The 23,713-nt window shown below is 39.4% G+C and overlaps 1 protein-coding gene across 1 annotated transcript in view; it reads left to right on the forward strand.

Moving 5' to 3' along the window:
- The window catches only part of ADAM23 (ADAM metallopeptidase domain 23), a gene marked incomplete at both ends in the record, with an annotated part of 76,110 nt that overhangs the window by 20,663 nt on the left and 31,734 nt on the right, over positions 1-23,713 (forward strand). The window contains 10 exon segments of the mRNA XM_080346766.1: positions 514-577; positions 5,587-5,669; positions 6,384-6,447; positions 8,695-8,767; positions 9,285-9,358; positions 10,279-10,344; positions 14,995-15,066; positions 17,458-17,624; positions 19,484-19,568; positions 20,240-20,330. Coding sequence (XP_080202892.1) covers positions 514-577; positions 5,587-5,669; positions 6,384-6,447; positions 8,695-8,767; positions 9,285-9,358; positions 10,279-10,344; positions 14,995-15,066; positions 17,458-17,624; positions 19,484-19,568; positions 20,240-20,330 — 839 coding nt within the window.

Raw genomic sequence — 23,713 nt, forward strand, 5'->3', positions numbered from 1 at the left:
TTTTAATAATATTACTGGGTTTGGAAAAAATTGAGTATTTCCAGTTGTGAAAGTGAGGTACAGGTAAAGTATACACTCTTGCCTTCAGAACAATCATATGTGTATTTGTTCAGCTCTACATATAGTCTGTTTAACTTTTAGATAAAATATAAAACTTATTTGAAAACAGTAACGAACTAAACATACCTATTTTGAGTACCAGTTACTGGCAGCAAAGAAAGTTCTAAAGCCATGAGATTTTTTATTAATGTATTTAAAAATATTATAGTCTAATTGTAAAGCTAAATGACAGGGGATTAGAGTGCAGAATGAAATTCCCCCTTCTGTAACACACTCTGACTTCGAGTGCACCAGCAAACCATTTGCTGGACACAAGCTGCTTGATTTTTTTGAACTAATTTACAAGGACAGAAAAAAGGGCTTGAAAATTATAACAAAAAACCCCAAACCCACCCACAGTAGTAGAAAGAATATTCAGATTTTTCTCATCTTGATTTTTCCTTTCTTTGACAGTGACTTATTATCTTCCAATTATGTGGAGATTCACTATGAGGATGGAAAACCAAAGTTTTCTAAGGTATTGTGCTCTTAAAACGTGTCAGGTTGGTCTTTCTGAGGGAACAATGCCCATAAAATGTTGAAATGTTGTGCATCAACATACTAGCTCCCAAATTGAATTCAGTGCTATAGGCTATTGATCCAAAGATTAAAAGGTTAAAGTTATGCGAGATAGTTCAGCCCTGACTAAGGGAACCAGATCTGTCTTTTTGTTTGTTATAGTAATAAAATGAGGACTGGTACGTTCCTAGGAAGGTTATAAGCTACATTTTCAGGGAATTACTTTTTTCATATTTGTTATGAATGCTGAAATATTTGTTGTGAGCTTATTATATGTGAAATATATCTCTATTTATGCCTTCAGCAAGTCAGGATGGTTGTTTATCCAAATATGAGATGTCTAGTTTATTATTTTGCCTGTGTTATAGAGAACCTCAAATAAAACAATGTATCACAGATGAGGGCAAAATTAATTACATTGCAATATAGTTATTGCAATATACTGTTTTGTTTTCTTCCACTGAAGAAGAAAACTAGTTTCACATAACATAGTAAGGAAGTTGTTTCATTAAGACTCAGTACTCTGCAGAACAGGCAAAAATGCTAAATGATGCAAGAAAATGATTCCCTTTGGCATTCAGACAAGCTCATGCATTTGTCAGCCGCAGCACTAGCACTGAGCACTGCGGTTGCTGAATCATGAATCTGACTGGAAAATTATTAGAACTTTAGACTCAGCAAACAGACTGCCTTGGCATGCTGCAGTAACTTGATCCAGACTTCCTAGGGGATGTTTTCTGAATTGATTTATTTAGAAACAATAATAGAGCTCCTGAAGTTACGTTAATCTGTAAAAGGCTTCATTATGAGTTCAGAAAATATACACTCAATTTGTGTAAGAGGTCAAATAAGGAATTTTGCAGTATCTTACAATCCTTTTTAGACCTCAGTGAGTAAAATGGTTTGTTTCCTGATGTGGATGTAAAGAAGTGAGATCTTGAGGAAAAAGTATTGTAGTTTTCTAGAAAGGCGTAGTTTATTACAGGAGTGAAAACACTGGAGAACAAGCAGCAATTTCTTCGCTTGATGACTGTCTTTAAAAAATTACTGAAAAGCTACTGTGTGAGAAAGTTAATAATGGTTTAGCTGTTAAAAATATGGCTTATGCCTTCTCACTGATGGAAAAGTAAATATGTAGTGACTGATTTCTCTGTAGTGCTTTGATTTAATTATGCACAAAAGTCTGTTAGGAATTTAATTTGGAATCTGAATAACTTATTAAATAAGATGCAAAATGGAAATAATGCTGTGCACACTTGAACAAAGAGTATTTACATTTTTGGTACTTCCTTGAGTTACAATAATTGCAGAAGGAATGGGTCCAATATGCTTATTGGAAGTCAGAAGACATATGACACCAAAATTACTAATATTTTGATAATGAATGGTACGTTTTTCAAACCATGTGTGAAAGAAACAACCACACTTAATGGTTTTTAATAAAACTTTTTGAGAATACATTTAATCCTTAGTTTAGCTAAGGTTCTTGTTGATAGACATGAAAGACCAACTACTTAAATGAGGTAAATTAGTGTCATTCAGCTTTCCTGATGTACAGCAGCTTCTAAATTCACTAGTCCTTTTTCTTCAGGAAAGATAAAGTAATGCTTTAGAAAGTTGAAATAATGTTTCTCGGTTTCTTTCTAAGTTTTCATAGCTTAAACAGTCTATTAATGTTGCTCTTGATGCTTTGTTGCTGTTGATAGAAAAGAAATACACTCTTCTTGTTTACTCAGCTGAACCATTCCTCTGAAGCCAGTTCATTTTACCCTTAGTCGTGATAAGTAGTTCTGTAAGCCCCTAACAGTCTAGGCAATTTATTCACAGAATCCCAGAATGTCAGGGATTGGAAGGGACCTCAAAGATCATCCAGTCCAATCCCCCCACCAGAGCAGGAACACCCAGATGAGGTTACACAGGAAGGTGTCCAGGCGAGTTGGAATGTCTGCAGAGAAGGAGACTCCACAACCTCCCTGGGCAGCCTGGGCCAGGCTCTGGCACCCTCACTGAGAAGAAGTTTCTTCTCACATTTAAGTGGAACCTCCTGTGTTCCAGTTCGAACCCATTACCCCTTGTCCTGTAATTGGTTGTCACCAAGAAGAGCCTGGCTCCATCCTCCTGACACTCACCTTTTATATATCTGTAACCATTAATGAGGTCACCCTTCAGTCTCCTTTTCTCCAAGCTAAAGAGCCCCAGCTCCCTCAGCCTTTCCTCACACGGGAGATGCTCCACTCCCTTCAGCATCTTTGTTGCCCTGTGCTGGACTCTCTCAAGCAGTTCCCTGTCCTGCTGGAACTGAGGGGCCAGAACTTGACACAACATTCCAGGTGTGGTCTCACCAGGGCAGAGCAGAGGGGCAGGAGAACCTCTCTGACCTACTGACCACCCCCCTTCTAATCCAACTCAGGTATCATTGGCCTTCCTGGCCACAAGGGCCCAGTGCTGGCTCATGGTCATCCTGCTGTCCACCAGGACTCCCAGGTCCCTTTCCCCTAACTTCTCTCTAATATGTCATTCCCCAACTTATACTGGAACCTGGGGTTGTTCCTGCCCAGATGACAGATTCTACACTTGCCCTTGTTATATTTCAATACATTTTCCCTGCCCAACTCTCCAGCCTGTCCAGGTCTCTGGATGGCAGCACAGCCTCTGGCGTGTCAGCCACTCCTCCCAGCTTCGTGTCATCAGCAAACTTGCTGACAGTGCACTCTACTCCCTTGTCCAAATCATTGATGAATATATTGAATAATACTGGTCCCAGCACTGACCCCTGAGGCACTGCACTAGATACAGGCCTCAACTGGACTCTACCCCATTGACCACCACTCTCTGGCTTCTTCTTTTCAGCCAGTTCACACTCCACTTCACTACCCGGTCATCCAGACCGCACTCCCTCAGTTTAGCTGTGAGGATGCTATGGGAGACTTTGTCAAATGCCTTAGTCAAGTTAAGGTAGATCACGTCCACCGCTCTACCATCATCCATCCATCTTGTGATGTCCTCATAAAAGTCAGTGAGGTTGGTCAAGCACGACTTCCCCTTGGTGAAGCCATGTTGACTGCCCCTAATGACCCTCTTATCCCTGATATGCCTTGAGATGGCACCAAGGAGAAGTCGTTCCATCAGTTTCCCAGGGATGGAGGTGAGGCTGACCGGTCTATAGTTACTCAGGTCCTGTTTCTTGCCCTTTTTGAAGACTGGAGTGACATTTGCTTTCCTCCAGTCCTCAGGCACCTCTCCCGTTTCCCAAGACTTGGCAAAGATCATGGAGAGTGGTTCAGCAATGACCTCAGCCAGCTCCCTCAGCACACGCAGGTGCATCCCATCCAGACCCATGGATTTATGGATGTCCAGATAGCCTAACTGCTCCCTAACCCAGTCCTCATCAACTGAGGCAAACTCCTCCATTGACCTGCCTTCCTCTGAGGCCTCAGTGGTACGGGGCTCCTCCAGACAGCCTCTGGCAGAGTAGACAGAGACAAAGAAGGCGTTCAGTAACTCTGCCTTCTCTGTATCTTCTGTCACCAGGGCACCCACCTCATTCATCAGTGTGCCTACATTGCCTCTGGTCTTAGTTTTATCTGCCACATATCGGAAAAAGCTTTTCCTGTTGTCCTTGACCCCTCTCGCCAAGTTTAATTCTAAGGAGGCCTTAGCTTTCCTAGTTGCCTCCCTACACCCTCTGACAACAGCCTTATATTCTCCCCAAGTGGCCTCCCCTCCTTCCATGATCTATAAACTCTCCTCTTGCACTTGAGCTTACCCAGCTTACCCTGTTTAATCACACAGGTTTCCTGGCTCCCTTTCTTGACTTCCTACATGTTGGGATGCTCTGGTCTTGTGCCTGGTAGAAACAGTCCCTGAACACTAACCAACTATCTTGGGCCCCTTTACCTTCAAGCAGCCTTGCCCATGGGATTTCCCCCAGCAATTGCCTGAAAAGGCCAAAGTTTGCCCTGCTGAAGTCCAAGGTTGCAATTCTGCTTGTTATCCTGCTCCTGCCACAGGAGATCCTGAACTCCACCATCTCATGGTCTCTGCCACCAAGGCAGCCCTCAACCTTTACTGCTTCAGCCAGACCCTCCTTGTTAGTGAGGATGAGGTCCAGCAGTGCACCTCTCCTAGTCAGCTCCTCCACCCTTTGCATCAGAAAGTTATCCTCAAGGCACTGGAGGAACCTCCTAGACTGTGGCTGGCTGGCCGAGTCGTCCTTCCAACAAACATCAGGGAAGTTAAAATCCCCCACTTTTAGCTAATATAGACATCATTATTTTTAAATAAAGGCAAGACCTTGTCTAAAACATGAATGACTTGACTTCCTTAAGGAAACACAAAAGTCCTGCCATTTTTTGAATAAATTTGGTTTGCATCTATTTAGAATTTTATGCAGTTAAAATCAAGTGTTGACTTTTAGTACACTTTTCATATGTACAGTAAAAATGCAGCTGTATGCCTTAATGTTGCTCATTCACCATTAGTGATATTGATACCTACAGTCTAATGATGTAGCACTTTAGTAGATACATTTTTGGTGAGACAAAATTGGTAGAATCCAGATCTAAGCCAAACACATGCCAGCTGATTGATGAACACTGTAATTTTAACAGACCTGGAAGGCACCAAGAAACAGTTCAGTGCTCATGTAACCTGCATTACATAACATTTTTGCAGAATCAATTTGCAGCAAAGAAATGCACTTAAGAAAAGGTCAAGAATGCTGTGTCTTCAACAAAAGAATAACCCATATTATGACTTGAAGACTTTTATAAATCAGTCTTTACTGGGCACAGTTGTTCTCTTATAAGCAATGAGGGCTAGTCATTGGTATTTACTTCAGCAATCACTGCTTTCTCTGAAGTTTTACCTAATGCAAGGTGTTAGATTTTTTGCCTTGGTTTTAAGGAAAAGACAGTAAATCAGGGTAATTTTGTGTATGATTGATTGTTTGTTTTTAAACATTATTAGGGTGGAGAGCATTGTTACTACCATGGAAATATCAGAGGTATCAAGGATTCCAAAGTTGCTCTTTCAACTTGTAATGGACTTCAGTAAGTGCATTTTCTCAATTTTCAAATAAGCGTATCAATTAATTATTACCCTTGAATATTATCTCTTAATATGTGAGGAACTGAAACTCTACAGGCTCAAAGATTTTTGATGTTTTGAAATGCCAGTACCAGCTACACCAAACTGCTAGCATTTTTTTAGTATCATTAGGATTAAAGTCTTCTAATGCTGTCTCATAAAACCTTTGAATAAGGTAAGTGCAAATATTTCCCAAGATGACTTTGTATGGTAAAGGTCAAATAAAAATTGTACATTAGCAGTTTGCATGCTCAGTATTTATGTATGATTCCATCAGCCAGTACAAAAATTGCTCTTTTTGTTAGATTGCATAAGGAAAAAATGTAATAAGTTATTCCTTACTATGATTAATTAATGTTAAGTGCAGCTCAGCTGTTGATTATATTCTGCATGGTAATGTATTTCTTGGGACTTCCTCTTTCCAAGGTCAAATCTATACTTTTGATGCTTTATCATTACCATTGCCTTCAGTGTTAGTTTGTTAAAATGCGACTGATCTCTTCAAAGAATTCTTAGCTTTAGCCACATACAGTAGTAATAAACATATATGGAATTTATTTTAATACTGATCAGTTTTTCGGCCCTAAGCTTGGTTTTGTGTTGTCAAAAACCATATGCTGGCGTCAAGTTAATTGCCATGTAATCCTAAATATCACTTCTTTTTCTCCATGTTCCAGTGGCATGTTTGAAGATAGTACCTATTTGTACTTGATAGAACCGATGGATCTGACCCACAGTGCAGTAAGTTTATTTTTATCTAATTCACTTCATTTGGGAAAGTGCTCAAGGAATAACAAATGGAAGTATTAGAATAAATGGATAAATGAGTGACTTCTCTCATGCATTCATATGAAAAACAAAAGTATTTTAAAACACTTGATTGGAAGTTATTTCAGTAAGAAATGTGTAAGTATGAATGACCTAAGATTTTTCTCTGCTTTTCTTTGATCATTTAGATGTTGGGAGTAGGCTAATAAGACTGTTTCCATAGTTATGGACTTTCAAAAATTGTTATCAGTTTGCACTTGTACATGAACTAAAGGATTTATACATTCACAGAAGGGATCTCTGGAAGTCATTTATTCATCTCCCTCTAAATAGATGGGTCAGATTGCTCTTTTGTTTCCACAAAGGGCTTAATGAGGTATATAATGGTATCTGGGTATCTTACACTTTATATATGTTAAGTCAGTGGTCACCATATAGCTTAAATGATTCTGATCCAGCATATTCAAATATAGGACTATGCTGGATCAACATGCAGGACTGCATTTACATAAATATATTGCTAACTATTATTATTTTGTACTTAAGTATTATAATACAGCTGTTCCTAAAACGTTAGCTGTTAATAGAACTGACTCACTTTCACAGACAGCAGTAAAAACAGGTAGAGTTCTACCTATTCAATGGTGCAAAGATTTGAGTGATTCTCAGTGAAATGATTCTGCACTATTGAGGTGGAGAATTCTTCAGGTTTGTATCCTGCTTGGTCTGTAGGACATATTCCAGATGCTGTATCACAGCTCTCAGGCTGGTCTTGCTTTAGTACTTACCAGCGTATGACAAATAATGCAATGCTGCCGAACTGATGTGTTTTAGTGACTGTAAAGCTGAATTTACAATCCAAAGAAAGATCTGCAGAATCTCTTGACTCCTGACACTTTCAAAGAAACGGGATCAACATTCAGAGAAATCTCTGTCATTTCGATAGTCAATTATTGGCTTGTAAATGAAACTATAGAGACACACAAAAATATTACATCCAAAAAGATTTCTCAGCCTCCTCAGGAATAATGTTACATGCCATGTGTTAAGCTATGTAATGTATTTTGTTGTAAGACCGAAAACTGACAGCACAGAATACAGTAAATTCATGGAGATTATATTTATACAATGGTATCCATGTTGTAGGCAGAGGAGAATTTGACTAAATTATTTTCTTGCTTGGGTGGGCAAAGGAAACCAAGATCTCTATCAGTGTTGTATTTCAGTAAAACTTAGAATTAGAGCAAAAGGTCTAGTTATAAAAGTGAGATGCTGTCTGCCAACTCTGAGGATTCAAGTAGAATTATGAATGATAAGAGGACAGATAAGATCAATGTTTTTCTCAGATTCATGGAGATCAAAATAATACAGCTACAGAGAGCTTTCAGAAGTTCATTTTTTGCTTCTGCTACATGAGATAAATATCTTGGACACCGCCTTCAGCATGTAGTTTATTCAGCTTGATTAACCTTAACTATAGTAGATAGAATATAAAACTGTTCTGCCTCCTGCCCCCCCAATCCCTCGAAAAACTTAGCAAAAATATGCAGTATTTTCCTTTGATGTGTCATCTATTTCTTATCAAAGTTATGGAATAGTAGCATGCTACCCTTTGAAAAGGAATGCTTGTTTCGGCAGGCTCTGCAGAGGAAGCGTTACAGAAGAAAATATAGTTGTTTTCTAAAGCAGATACCAAAATGTGGTGATTTGGGGTGTGTCAGACTTCTAAAGAAAATACACATTAAAAGTCTTCTCATTTTTTAAGTATCATATGCATTAACAAAACAGGGTGAAATAATCGTGTTAAAGATAGTGTGTTGATTAGTTTCTTGCATTTTGCTGCAATTAGAAAGATACATTTTTGTCATAAATAGCAATAGTTGCTTTTCATCTGTGGGAGGAAGGCTTCATCTAGATATATATTCTAATTTGATATATTGGAATAAATGGTCTGTGTTCTCTAACACTAGGGCTTTTAAAGGACTTTTTTATAGTAATCTCAGACATCTGTGACACTTCTGTTGTACAGGTCAGTAAATGTGCTAAAGCAGAGAGAGGCTTTATGATTGCAAACACATTGCTTCAAATTAGTACTATGCCAAGTTGGTACTATGGTTGCTTGCATTTTATGGAAAAATTATAAGAATGAGAAATACTGAAAGAGGTGCCTAATATTCACTTGACATTATTAATTGGAAGGAAATGTCACGTATCTTTCAGGAAAGTAAAAGCAGGCCGCATATCATCCAAAGAACGTACGGAACACAAGGCTCCAAGCAGTTGCAGGATATTGGTATGTTTTTTCAATATTGGAAATAATTGTATATATAACTTGAAAAATTTGAATATTAGGCTAAAAAATTACTGATTATTTAGAAAAACTTGAAAAATATGTACTAGCCTGACTGTTTTCACAATTATTGCAGTGGAATTTAGAGTTGTCAAAAAAACAAGCAGCTCTAAGATTTCCATCCCCGAAGACCTGTGTTTAGCTTTCTTCCGCAAATCATTTAATTTCCTCAGTGATATTAAAGCTACTGAGGACATGAGATGGCAGAAAGCATATATTCTAAGCCTAGATTAAAATCTCTTTACCTCCTGTTGCATGCTTTAACTCTAGCTTTAGATTTCTAAATGACTTGGGTTTTGATATTAGGTATTTTACATTTGTGTATTTAAAAAAAAAAAAAGAACTTTTCAATAACAAAGGTTCTTCTAATTTTGGTGATCTTAGTCTACTTTTGGTTTGGATATTGTACATAAGTAGTTCAAAATAATGCCACGAAATTCTTAAATTGTAATTTGTACAGAGACTGAATCTAGTTCTGAATGGCCCTTTCTGTCTGAACTACAGTGGCTGAGGAGAAAGAGAAGAAAGAGAGCAGTGAGTAGAAGTGTGACTTTAGTTAAAACCATTTATAATAACAATCAAACCCACTAATTTCTGGATTTTTTACTGTTGAGAGAACAAGGGCTTTAGAAGACAAATATTTTTGGTAGCTTAATCTTGTCCCATAATGTAATTATCAAATGATAAAACAAGAATATTAGTCTTTAAAAATAGAATATTTGGAGAAAAGTGCATGAACTTTTTAAAGTGACAGCAATACTATACATCAGTTGAATGGAAGTTTGGTAGTGAAAATGAGTTTAGAATGTTAAGTTTTGATTATGGTCGAGAATAAAGAATAAATTTTAATGGAAGCCTTGCTACTTTGTAGATATCTGACTTTATTTTCATTTGGCTCATTAAGTAGCATGATTAAATGAAAAATTCAAATGAGGACACCCAGAACTGGGTTATTGATAGAACAGAAGTGGACAGTCCTCATGGTCTGCACAAGAATTTTTGTCAGCTAGGGGAATAATTGAGGTAAAGGAGATTAATCTGTATTTCTTCTCTGAGTTGCATGTTTTTTGAGGGCACATCTGTTTTTAGTAACTTCCTTCACCATTAAATCTGTGATGAATTGTACAGTAGACCAAGAGTTTTTAGTGTTTGAGATTATTCTCATTTGTGAAATAAGAGAGAAGGGAAGCAGGGGTGGCTTCTGTGCTGTACTAAAAGGAATAGACTCAAAACTTTCTTAATGATGTGGCTCAGAATCTCAGGTCGTGTCTTATCATAACTCACTAAGTCACTGGAGCGATGATTATTTACCCTAGTTGAACATCTGACCCAGTCTTTACAGGTTTACACACCCTACGTAATATTTATGGGTAATACTGTTAGATCAGTTGCAGTTATTTTTTTTAAATCACTACAACTTCGTGATTTCTCAGAGAACTTCTTCAATCCATCAGGTATCTCGTGGTGTCTTTGAAGAAATGAAATATCTGGAACTCATGATAGTCAATGACCATAAAATGGTAAGTATATAAATTCAGTGGTAATCTTCCTTTTGATTAGAATTTGGAGGTTGATGTATAGCACTGTGCTGCATCAGCTACTTTTGGGTCAAATATTTAACAGCAGCCGCCAACATTTGTACTGTAAGACACAGTATAGGCCATAATATTTAATGATGCTTAATGTTGCCTAAGATTTTCCACAGCAATTATAGATTCAAAATACGTCTGAAACACGTTTGTATCATACCAATAATTTAATATGCCCATAACCAACAAAGTAAAGAAACGAAACATTTATGTCCAGAGCAAATACACTAAACCTTCTAAAAGATTTCAAGGCCTTGGGACGGATGGTAAAAGAGTCTGGGGCGCAAGTGATTTTTCTCTTCCCTCCTTCCAGTTTTGGGTGATAACATGGGATGGAATAGAAAAATTCAGTCCCTAAACAACTGGCTACAGGACTGGTGCCACAGACAGGGCTTCGGGTTCTTTGATAACGGCTGGTTTTACAAGACACCAGTCCAAACAGTGATAGGTGGGCAAGGTTTATCTCGCAGGGGCAAAAGGATGCTGGGACAGGCATTAGCAGGGCTCATTTGGAGAGCTTTAAACTAGACTCGAAGGGGGATGGGGTGGTAGCTGGGCTTGCATCAGTGGGGCATCACTCTAGAGTTGATGAAGGCTGGGAGGCCTCCCATACCCCTGGGCTGAAATGGGTTTGCTCGGCTCGCTCTCTGAAATGCCTGTACCAATGTGTGCAGCATGGGGAATAAGCAGGAAGAGATAGAGACCTGCGTTCAGGCAGGAGATTATGACCTAGTGGCAATTACGGAGATATGGTGGGACAGCACACATGACTGGAATGTGGTCATGGATGGCTATGTCCTTTTCAGGAACAACAGGCCAGCCAGGCGTGGTGGTGAAGCTGCTCGGTTTGCCTTGGTTGATGAGGACTGGGTTAGGGAGCAATTAGGCAGTCTGGACATCCATAAATCCATGGGTCCGTATGGGATGCACCTGCGGATGCGGAGTGAGCTGGCTGAGGTCATTGCTGGACCGCTCTCCATCATCTTTGCCAAGTCTTGAGAAATGGGAGAGGTGCCTGAGGACTGGAAGAAAGCAAATGTCACTCCAGTCTTCAAAAAGGGCAAGAAAGAGGACCCAGGTAACTATAGACCAGTCAGCCTCACCTCCATCCCTGGGAAACTGATGGAACAACTTCTCCTTGGTGCCATCTCAAGGCATATCAAGGATAAGACGGTCATTAAAGGCAGTCAACATGGCTTCACCAAGGGGAAGTCATGCTTGACCAACCTCATTAACTTCTATGAGGATATAACAAGATGGATGGATGATGGTAGAGTGGTGGATGTGATCTACCTTGACTTGAGTAAGGCATTTGACACAGTCTCCACAGCATCCTCACAGCTAAACTGAGGGAGTGTGGTCTGGACGATCGGGTAGTGAGGTGGACTGTGAACTGGCTGAAGGGACGAAGCCAGAGAGTTGTGGTCAATAGGGTGGGGTCCAGTTGGAGGCCTGTATCTAGTGCAGTGCCTCAGGGGTCAGTGCTGGGACCAGTATTATTCAATATATTCATCAATGATTTGGACGATTTTGACACCAAGCTGGGAGGAGTGGCTGACACGCCAGAGGCTGTGCTGCCATCCAGAGACCTGGACAGGCTGGAGAGTTGGGCAGGGAAAAATTTAATGAAATATAACAAGGGCAAGTGTGGAGTCTGTCTTCTGGGTAGGAACAACCCCAGGTTCCAGTATAAGTTGGGGAATGACCTATTAGAGAGCAGCGTAGGGGAAAGGGACCTGGGCGTCCTGGTGGACAGCAGGATGACCGTGAGCCAGCACTGGGCTCTTGTGGCCAGGAAGGCCAATGGTGCCTGAGGTCGATTAGAAGGGGGGTGGTCAGTAGGTCAGAGAGGTTCTCCAGCCCCTCTACTCTGCCCTGGTGAGACCACACCTGGAACATTGTGTCCAGTTCTGGGCCCCTCAGTTCCAGCAGGACAGAGAACTGCTTGAGAGAGTGCAGCGCAGGACAACAAAGATGCTGAAGGGAGTGGAGCATCTCCCGTGTGAGGAAAGGCTGAGGGAGCTGAGGCTCTTTAGCTTGGAAGAGACTGAGGGGTGATCTCATTAATGTTTACAGATATATAAAGGGTGAGCGTCATGAGGATGGAGCCAGGCTCTTCTCGGTGACAACCAATGAAAGGACAAGGGGTAATGGGTTCGAACTGGAACACAAGAGGTTCCACTTAAATTTGAGAAGAAACTTCTTCTCAGTGAGGGTGCCAGAGCCTGGCCCAGGCTGCCCAGGGAGGTTGTGGAGTCTCCTTCTCTGCAGACATTCCAACCCGCCTGGACACCTTCCTGTGTAACCTCATCTGGGTGTTCCTGCTCCATGGAAGGATTGCACTGGATGAGCTTTCCCAGTCCCTTCCAATCCCTGACATTCTGTGTTTCTGTGAAGTGCAAATGAAGTTGTTGGTTCAATTCAGAAAGTGTTTGTTTTGGTTTAAAAAAACATAAGCACACACTTCTATTTTTTTTTCTTTTTTTTCTTTTTTTTTTTCCCATTTTTGTCTTGAGGGATGTCTTGAAATAATCAGACCAAGTGAAATTTGTTATTTAAATGTTACTGCTTTCACTAATTATGCCAAGTAAGGCTATGAAATTGTCTGTGTGTTACTCTTATGAAAAGTCAGGAGAGAGGGGCCTGGTGAATAATAAGTTTCATAAACCTAAACAACTATTTTATTGACCCTTTTTGAAAAGCATCATAAATTTGAGGCCAATAGCTACATTTTAACTAGAGCATGTTTGTTATGGACAAATACTCAGTGTACGTTTTAAAGTTTTCTAGTAACAAAGAATATACTGCCACCGACAGTGAGTTACTCTAAAACCAGCTTGGCTGTGCCTTGTTCTGAGCCCATGTCTCACTTGGCTTTTTCAGCTGTTCATTGACTAAGAGGCAAATAAGGATCATCAGCTCTTAGTATGATTTTGCCTCTGTGTGAGCAAGACCTTTTTAAAATATTAATTCTGCTAATAAAACAGTTTCTGCTTCTTTTGTGTGCAAGTAAAATAAACTTGGAAGTTTCTGTAAGAGCTCCTTGCATCTCTCTCTATACTGCTTGTATTTCCAGTGCTTTTATGTTGTTACAGGCTCTTTTGTCAATGCTGCAGGATGGTTTTGAAGAGCCAGAAATAGCAGATAGCAGAACAGGGTGCAGTATTTTGTACTTGTTCCAGTGCCGAATAGACAGATGATACAACCTTCCCTTATCTGTTCAATAAATTGTAGAGATTGTCTGGGCAAAAATAACCTTATCTGTGTCAGTTCAGCACTGTGGGGGGAATTTGAATGGGTGGAAGGAATAGGGACAGAAATTTCAATTATTTTCACTTGTAAAGCCACCTGGTAGGATACTATTCCAATTAGTTGTTCAGGGGTAGGGAACAGTCACTGAAGTCAAGGACATTTTGTTGTGTTTTTTGGGGTCTGTGGTTGGTGTTGCTTATGAAGAGAGAATATTTCTATGTCTGTTTCCTCTGGCCTCTCCTATTCCAGAGATGCTTAAAGGACAACCATCCTGTTCACGGTTTGTTACAGACACCAACTGATGTCTTGGGCTTTATTTGTTAGAGCTGTAGATCATGAGCATTCAAGATTTTTTGCTTCAGGGCTGTCAGTGACTCAGAAACAGATAATAATTATTTTCAAGGAATAAAATGGATATAATTAAGGAAATGTTCACAATTATAAGTCAAAACCTGCCAGTCCCAGGAGTTCACTAAATGTAAGGTTTTCTGCTTGCCAGTAGAGGGCAGATTCCTCCTGCAGCAAGGGTCTGTGTTGGAAGAAGTATCATAAAACCCTTTGGCCATTGTGGTGTTAAGTATTTTCACGATTTTTTCCTTTCCTGGAGTACTAAACACAACTAAACGTATTTAATTAGGTTGTTGCACTTTTTACTGACTTACTCAGCTTAATTTCTGTTTTAGTAGCTCTGCATGAACACATCATGTTATATATTGATTTTGGTATTTAAATACTTTCATAAAAATGAAGAACATTTTCCAAACCATATAATTTTATGTTTCCACTTCTGGGCAAGTTTGGGTACTGTGTTTTGGAGTGGGAATCACTGACACTTCCATGGAACTTGGTAATGTTTGCTCTTGGGGTGGTGAGTTTTGTTGCTTTTAACCAGTAGTTGAAATTAGTACGAGTGCTTTAATGCAGACTTCTTACCACTTTGTTCTACGCAATTTTGTGTTCCTTTTCTGTGAAATTTTGAAGACTTTTTTTTTTTCCTGCCTGCAAAAATCCTATTGTCTAATAATGCAATTTTGGTTTATAATCTTACGGTTTTTGAAAGTCATGGATTCATGTTCAGATACCATAGCATCACCTTTGGAAAATTTGACTTGGAATAGAGGGGACTTGTGGGGCAGGATGAGGAAAGACATGAAACAATTGTAATGACATGCACAGAAATTAGGAAGCAGAATTTGTAATACATCTCGTCTAAGTCTATAGTTTTTCCCTTACTCTTTCTTAAAATATTAGTTTTCCTTTCTGCTGTGAAAATAATTAGTAATAAATATTGCAGCTCTCACTCTGTTCTACTTTTTCTTCTTCTTTTAGTTCAAAAAGCACCGTTCTTCAAATGCATACACAAACAATTTTGCAAAGTCCGTGGTAAACCTTGTAGATGCTGTAAGTATCCATGTTTCTTCTGAAAACTGTCTCACTGACTGTGTTAGTTTAGTGCTCTGTTTAAAAAGTTAATGTGAGGAGATACCAGGATTAAAAACATGAGCAGCTATAAAAATGACAGAAGAATAGCTTGGAGTGAATGTGTAAGAAACCACCAAATTATCTTTCACGTTTTTCTCAAAGGTTGCAGCTGCCAGTTTGCCCTTGGCAGAGGAGATTGGAAACTTGAATGAGTTTTCAGTATCTGTCACTGCTTAAGAATGAGATTTAATAGAGTTTAGATTTGTGACACAAATCTGACCACAAGTGGTTGAAGCAGTGAGTATAGTTCACAAAGGATATGCATATTTATTGGGAGAAAGAAAATGTGAATAAAAATTCTTTTTTATGAATCTGTAATTATAGCTTAAAACCAAACAAAATCCCATTGTAGTGCATTATAAATCAGTGGGACTGACACAGATACCATGCTTGTATCTGTGACTAAATTTAGACCAATTTCACATAAAGCATCTAAACTAAAAGTAAGATTTGTGGTGATTTTTTTTTTCTTTTTGATATACCTGTAGTGACTCCATAACTTCAGAGCTGTGTGTGTAGTGAAAACAGGATGGATTCTCTAGTAGCGCTGAGTACAATGGCTGGCAAAATTATGACTCCAATCCCCTTTCCGTGTGGCATTATTGATACCAGTAGAACTGTGTGATACGATTCAGTGCAAAACATGGTCAACAGTTTGTTTAGTTTGGAGGAAGCAATACAGTAGTTGTTCTTAATATCTTACATATAAAGTATTATGTATGCTGTATATATATGTTGAAAATGTAGGTGAATATGTTTATAATACATTAAATACTGGAAGCATTTTGGAATGTTTTTGTGTAATGGTTTGAAAATGCCGGTCTGAAGAAAAGTTACTAGAATCACATCTTAATGGCCTTTTCTTTAAACAAAGCATGAAAAGGAGCGGGAATTTGTACCTTGTTCTTCCCTTGGGTTCATAGACAGTGGGCTGTATTTCTTACTGATATATTATTGGGAAAAGTATATTGGCTTTCAGAAGCTTCCAGGTTTTCTTCCCCATTTTCCATTCTTTCCTTCCTATTTGCTTCATTGGCAAACACAAGTAAAATCTTTATTGATCCACCCATACGTAATTTCTGGGGCTTAATTGTATTGATTTTTCCCATGTCATTAACCAGTTTCTGTGTATGTCCTCAGCCAGTCTCACTCAAGTTGCAGCCTGTTAATATTCTGTTTTCCTTCAAAGTTCCTGGATAAAATTGAGCTTAGATTGTTGCTCTCTTTTACTCCTATATTTCTTGCCTTTTTTCCTAAGCTGAACACTATGTCTTGACTTCCTTATAAGGACAATGCTGCCTTGATAGAAAAGACTAACATGTTGGTCAGCGCTAGTTTATTCAGTATAAATATCTTTCGTAACTGCAGGAAGATATTTGCAATTAATGTTGTGTATTGTAGATATAATTTGGAAAAAATATAATAAAAGTATGTATTTAATATGGCGCCTCATGGAGGTGACCAAATAACTTGCCTTTGGTGGTTTTTTTATGCATTAGGCAGCCAATGCATTAATTATCCCATGCTTTTAGATTATAATTCAGTATGATCAGTAAGTATTCTGAAATAAAACTGCTGCTCTCTTTAGGTTCAGGTCATAAAATGGCAAATTTTATTAACTAAGCTTATTCAGAACTTGCAGATCTACAAAAGATACTGTCTATTGTGGGTAACAAGTGCATCTTTTGTAGTGTTTCAGAGTTAGAATTGATATTTTAAAGCTGTTTTGTAATGATTAAGGCCTGATTGTAGCTTCCTTGTCTATTGCTACAGTCACATTAAAATTAATAGAAAATTTAATAGTCTTACTTAATTACTTGAGTAGCATAAAGTGATCATACTATAAATGAAAAGCAAGCATTATGTGAATTACATTTTAGATATATTGGAGAACCAAGAAATTATTTATCTTGACTTAAGAACTGTCTCTGGCTATTCTTTGTCTTTTTCTTTGAATCACCCAGTGTACCTTTACATTTCTTCTTTGCTCATTTTTGTAAACGTTTACTGCAAAACTCAGTAGTGAATTTATACAACATGAGAATTTTAAATAAAAGGGAATAGCTCAGAAAAAGAGCAACAATTTGTGGTGGTGCTTTGTGTTTGTTTGGTTTTTTTTCCCCTCTGAAACGTAAAATTTAAGTTGATCAGAATAGTAACTTTTAGGAAACCCGAGGCATTACCAGCTAACTGTTTGCCATGTTTCCCTCCTGCTTTATCCCTCTTGTGCTTCCGCTTGACTCTGACTGGCTGACTGTGCCTGTTTGACCCAGTGTTCTACTCCTGTGCCTGTCCTGTCTCTGCCCTCAGATATACAAGGAGCAGCTGAACACCAGGGTCGTTCTGGTTGCTGTGGAAACCTGGACGGACAGAGATCGTATTCACATTCACCCTGACCCTCTGCAGATGCTTCATGATTTCTCCAAATATCGACAGCACCACATCAAACAGCACGCTGATGCCGTGCACCTGCTCTCGTATGTACCGTTATACAATGGTTTAGACTATTACACTTTTATATACTCTTCTATCTACCTGTCTCTTCTTGCTTACTTTTTTGCTAGGTAGTCACTACATCAATCAATACCTGCCTTCCTTAGGAAGCTTAATCTATTTTTTAACACATTTGTCTATTTTTAATAGGTGTAGTCTATACCATGGTCATGTTGATATATATCTGTAATGAAATTTTAATGTCTTTGCAACTTGGAGACTGTGTCACATATCTGAACTGTCTTCTGATGAGCCCTTAAGTACACCTGGCTTTGCTAATCAGGTGTGTAATGCACTGATTTCCCAGAAAAGAGCAGGAGAGGGCAGAGCTGACAGCATTATGTGTTGCCACAAGAGCGTTCAGTACTATATTTATTCATACATGTAGCTGCAGTGATGATTTGTTAATGGAAGTCCTCCTCCTTTACAGCTGTAATGAATTGTTTTCTGAGTCACGATGCATTTTGAGGGGGAATTCCACTTGCATCACTAGGCACAACATCAACGCAAAAGTATTTTTTTTTTACTTCATGGCATTGTAAGCAAAGAGGAGGAAGAACGTGTTCCCCTGCACAGCATAAAGATGTTAAGCCTTCTCCCAGCAGTATGGCATATTACAATGATGAAGTGACAAACGTCTTCCATGTGATTCTCCTATCATTCATCTTCTGGAGAGGAGGATAAAAATAGCAGATGAAGAATTTTCTCCAGCCTCTGGCATAGCTGTTCTTTAACACAAGCATTGCAACACAATGCTAATTGCATTTTTCATGAGATCTGTGCAGTGCTGATGCTATGCATTCTTAATTACTTTTATGCATATATTGTGTCCCTTGCTGAAGAGTTTGACAGTGGTCAAACAGGCTCCTCTTCATGGTGAAAGGTACCAAACACAAACTGACATACAGAAAATTCCATTTAAGTGTAAGGGTGGTCAGGTGCTGGAGCAGGTTGCCCAGAGAGGCTGTGGAGTGTCCATGCTTGAGGATATTCAAAAGCTGATGGAACGCGACCCTAAGCAGTGTGCTCCAGCTGAGCTTTTTTGGAGCAGGGGGATTGAACTAGACCATTTCCAGAAGTGCCTGCAAACCTCAGCCCTCACTGTGGTTCCATTTATTGTGAAGCATCTGGCTTTAAGTGTTTAGTGTAGTTAATCAGCAATTTGGAAGTTCTGATGGCTGTTCTGAAAAAATAAATGTATGCTTGTCTGGAGTATCCTGTAATTTAAAAAAAAAAAAAAACCCAAAAGGAACTTTGATTTGGCTTTTTTGAAAGAATTTAGTTTTCAAATATTAGGGTCGTTTGTTATACATGTCCAAGGCTGTGAAGATTTATTATTATGGCACTGAAGTTAAAATAGTTATCATTCATAATCGTTTATAGACATTTTATAGAATAAAATGCTAAGGCTAACGGGCAGTATTTAAATTACTTTCCCTTTAGATGTACTTCTTTGTCTTTTCATTTGGAGTTGAAACTAGAACTTGAATAGCATTAAGAGCATAATTAAAAAAATCCTCAACACTGATACATTTCAGTACAGAATTCCTTCTCAGCAGATCATAAACTGGAATATATTGTTCTCTTTTTAAAGAAAGCGTTAACATTGTATTTTCTTAGGAATCTGGTACTCTGGCTTTCTCTACTTGGTTTGTTTGTGGGTTGGACTGTTTCTGATTCTCTTTAAATGTTGTTGTTCTGTTTGTAAACTTGCAGTTGCTTTTGATGCTAGATGAGGATTAATATGCATGCAATGAAATGTAGTATCTGTGAAAGCGTGATCTTTCAATAAGTTCTTGGTGCCCAATGTCAGTATGTTATGTTTTCTTTATTTATTTGTAAGGAATGTGACGTTTCATTACAAAAGGAGCAGCTTAAGTTACTTTGGAGGGGTTTGCTCTGTGACCAGAGGAGTAGGAGTGAACGAGGTAATTTTTTTTTCACTACTAAAGTGAAAGTAGAAACTGTACATTATAACCTCAGAGTTTATATGGTTTCAGTATTCAGGGCTTTAAAGATAATTTACATATTAAAAAGTTAGGATTCTCACAGCCGACCTACGTGTATCATCATTAAACTACTGTTAACTGTATTTTCTTTTAAAAAGCATTTCTCTTGTCTACATTATTCTCTAAATAAGACCTATTTGAAATCTAGCACTGAACATCCTTTGTAGTCCTCTCACTGTAAAAGGCTTGATCTTCTAAGGTGCTGATGTTATGTAATTCTTACTGGGTTTTTTTAACATTAAAATTAGAAAAAATTGGTCCCACTATATTGTTTTTTAAAAAATAATATTATTTTCCTCAGTGCAGTGTTAAATCAATAATGCAAATCTCCTGTTTTAACATAGGTTAATCATACTATGCAAAACTAAACTACATATATATCAAACAGAATCCTTTCTGTAGGTTAACTAGGGATTCACTTAGGTTAAGAGAGGAATTTTTTCTGTTACGTACGTCATTGTGTTTGTTTGCCATTATATGCACATAGAATTGTGAATTACTGAAGTAGCAGGTATGTGGCAAGTCAGAATGAGCTGGTGTAGTGTTCATTACAATAACTTATATTCTCTTTCTTTTCCTGTGAAATGCAGTACGGCCTCCCTCTGGCCATGGCCCAGGAACTGGCACAAAGTCTTGCTCAGAACCTGGGAATCCAGTGGGAGCCAGCGGCCAGGAAACCGAGTATGTACCTGGACATGGACTCTGCTTTTGTCCTCCTTAGCTACATAGATCAGCTCTGCCTTTGGAATATTTGAAACAAATACCAAACGTGCTGTAGCTTGTAGAACAAGAATTGCTGCTTTTGGAAATGTACGCACCAGAATTTGAGGTTAACCAGAATAAGAGCCACCAGTTTAGCACTTGTTTTGCAATACCTCAGCAATGTCCTATATTATAACCAACATTCAAAGGTATAATGGTAAAACCACCATTAATTTAACTCAGAATTGCTTATCTATCACAAGGAAGTCTGTAATTCTTATAGAACTATTACTGACTTCTTAAAATACAAAAATACCTGATTTATAATTGAAGAAACACAGTAAGAAGCTATAAGTCCAGGGTGACATTTTCTCCAGTTGCTGTTTCCCAGCCAGAAGGTCAGAATGACGTGGCCTTAATACATGTAGAGAGTAGGCACAAAAGCTGCTGCAAAAATGCTTTTTGGGGCTAAAGAATTGCTGTTTTTTTCCTACTCGCATCTTGTGGGCAATTTGGCTACTTTTTCTCTTCGTTTTTTCTTTAAAAATGTGAAAGATAATGCTGACTTTATTTGGAATCACTTCAGAAATTTGTGAATTAGGAAACAACGTGGAAATGTTCAGGGAATGTTGTTTTGTAAAGCATTGTTTTTGAATTGTGTAAACTTGGAAACTGGTAAAATATTTTCTATATCTTTTTTTTAATTACAGGTAAATCATAGTTCATACAATTTGAAAATCAGAATCTTTTAAAACTGTAAGATAGGGGATTTAAAAATGATAGCTTTGTTTCCTTATTTGGAGACCCTTTAATTAATGAAAGACCTGAATTGAGCAGATATAACCATATAAATTATCTGTGAATATTTTTTTTTAAAGGCCTTGGGACGGATGGTGAAAGAGTCTGGGGCGCAAGTGATTTTCTCTTCCCTTCTTCCAGTTTTGGCTGATGACATGGGATGGAATAGAAAAATTCAGTCTGTAAATAATTGGCTACAGGACTGGTGCTACAGGCAGGGCTTTGGGTTCTTTGATAACAGCTGGTTTTACAAGACACCAGTCCAGACGGTGATAGGTGGGCAAGGTTTACCTCACAGGAGCAAAAGGATGCTGGGACAGGCATTAGCAGGGCTCATTTGGAGAGCTTTAAACTAGACTCGAAGCGGGATGAGGTGGTAGCTGGGCTTGCATCAGTGGGGCATCACTCTGGACTTGATGAAGGCTGGGAGGCTTCCCATACCCCTGGAGTGAAATCGGTGTACTTGACTCGCTCTCTGAAATGCCTGTACCAATGTGTGCAGTGTGGGGAATAAGCAGTAGGAGTTAGAAACCTGTGTTAGGGCAGGAGATTATGACCTAGTGGCAATTACGGAGACATGGTGAGACAGCACACATGACTGGAATGTGGTCATGGATGGCTACGTCCTTTTCAGGAACGACAGGCCAGCCAGGCGTGGTGGTGGAGTTGCTCTTTACGTGAGAGAGCAACTACAATGTACTGAGTATTGTCCAGGCACAGATGAGGAGCGAGTTGAGAGTCTATGGGTGAAAGTTAAGGGGCAGGCTGGCAGGGGAGATACTGTTGTGGATATCTATAACAGGCCATCAGATCACGAAGTTGATGAGGCCTCTACGAACAGCTGAGAGCAGCCTCACAGTCACAGGTCCTGGTTGTGGTGGAGGATTTTAACTTCCCTGATGTTTGTTGGAAGGACGACTCGGCCAGCCAGCCACAATCTAGGAGGTTCCTCCAGTGCCTTGAGGATAACTTTCTGATGCAAAGGGTGGAGGAGCTGACTAGGAGAGGTGCACTGCTGGACTTCATCCTCACTAACAAGGAGGGTCTGGTTGAAGCAGTAAAGGTTGAGGGCTGCCTGGGTTGCAGCGACCATGAGATGGTGGATCTTGTATGGCAGGAGCAGTATAGCAAGCAGAATTGCAACCCTGGACTTCAGCAGGGCAAACTTTGGCCTTTTCAGGCAATTGCTAGGGGAAATCCCATGGGCAAAGCTGCTTGACGGTAAAGGGGACCAAGATAGTTGGTTAGTGTTCAGGGACTGGAGAGCTGGGCGGGGAAAAATTTAATGAAATATAACAAGGGCAAGTGCAGAGTCTGTCATCTGGGCAGGAACAACCCCAGGTTCCAGTATAAGTTGGGGAATGACCTATTAGAGAGCAGTGTAGGGGAAAGGGACCTGGGAGTCCTGGGGACAGCAGGATGACCATGAGCCAGCACTGGGCCCTTGTGGCCAGGAAGGCCAATGGTACCTGGGGTGGATTAGAAGGGGGGTGGTCAGTAGGTCAGAGAGGTTCCCCTGCCCCTCTACTCTGCCCTGGTGAGACCACACCTGGAATATTGTGTCCAGTTCTGGCCCCTCAGTTCCAGCAGGACAGGGAACTGCTGGAGAGAGTCCAGCACAGGGCAACAAAGATGCTGAAGGGAGTGGAGCATCTCCCGTGTGAGGAAAGGCTGAGGGAGCTGGGGCTCTTGAGCTTGGAGAAGAGGAGACTGAGGGGTGACCTCATTAATGTTTATAAATATGTAAAGGGTGAGTGTCAGGAGGATGGAGCCAGGCTCTTCTTGGTGACAACCAACAGTAGGACAGAGGTAATGGGTTCAAACTGGAACACAGGAGGTTCCACTTAAATTAGAGAAGAAACTTCTTCTCAGTGAGGGTGCCAGAGCCTGGCCCAGGCTGCCCAGGGAGGTTGTGGAGTCTCCTTCTCTGCAGACATTCCAACCCGCCTGGACACCTTCCTGTGTAACCTCATCTGGGTGTTCCTGCTCCATGGGGGGATTGCACTGGATGAGCTTTTGAGGTCCCTTCCAGTCCCTGACATTCTGTGATTCTGTGGTTTTCTGTGAAGAAACACTATGGATTTGCTGTAATAACTTGAATACAGAACGTTTCTTCTTGAAAATATTACTTCTTTGGTAGATAATTTTAAACAGGTAGTTCATAACTCCTGGTTTACTGTAAGATGTTGATCTTTTGTTTTTATTTTATGAATTTGGTCACTGTTGACTTACATGCTATAGCTGTAAGTAAACTGTAAATCCATTTTCACTCAACTACTTTTTCTAATAAATGTTTGATTGGCTGATTCACATATTACTGGTAATAATGCTATACCAAAGGGAAGAAATGTGTCCTGTATAGTAACAATTCTCCTTCCTGTACATATTTTAGGGAGGAGGAAATGTGAACATTTTTAAATATCAGTATTGTGTGAGCTGCACATATGGTAATTTGAAAGTACCGCATTTATATTAAATATATTAGTCTCTGTACAGCCAAGCAACCATCTAATCTTTGTACCATTAGTCAAGGTCCATTTTTATCATTAGTACTTTATAGTTAT

Source organism: Nesoenas mayeri (genome assembly GCF_963082525.1).
Source record: "Nesoenas mayeri genome assembly, chromosome: 6".
Classification (NCBI taxonomy): domain Eukaryota; kingdom Metazoa; phylum Chordata; class Aves; order Columbiformes; family Columbidae; genus Nesoenas; species Nesoenas mayeri.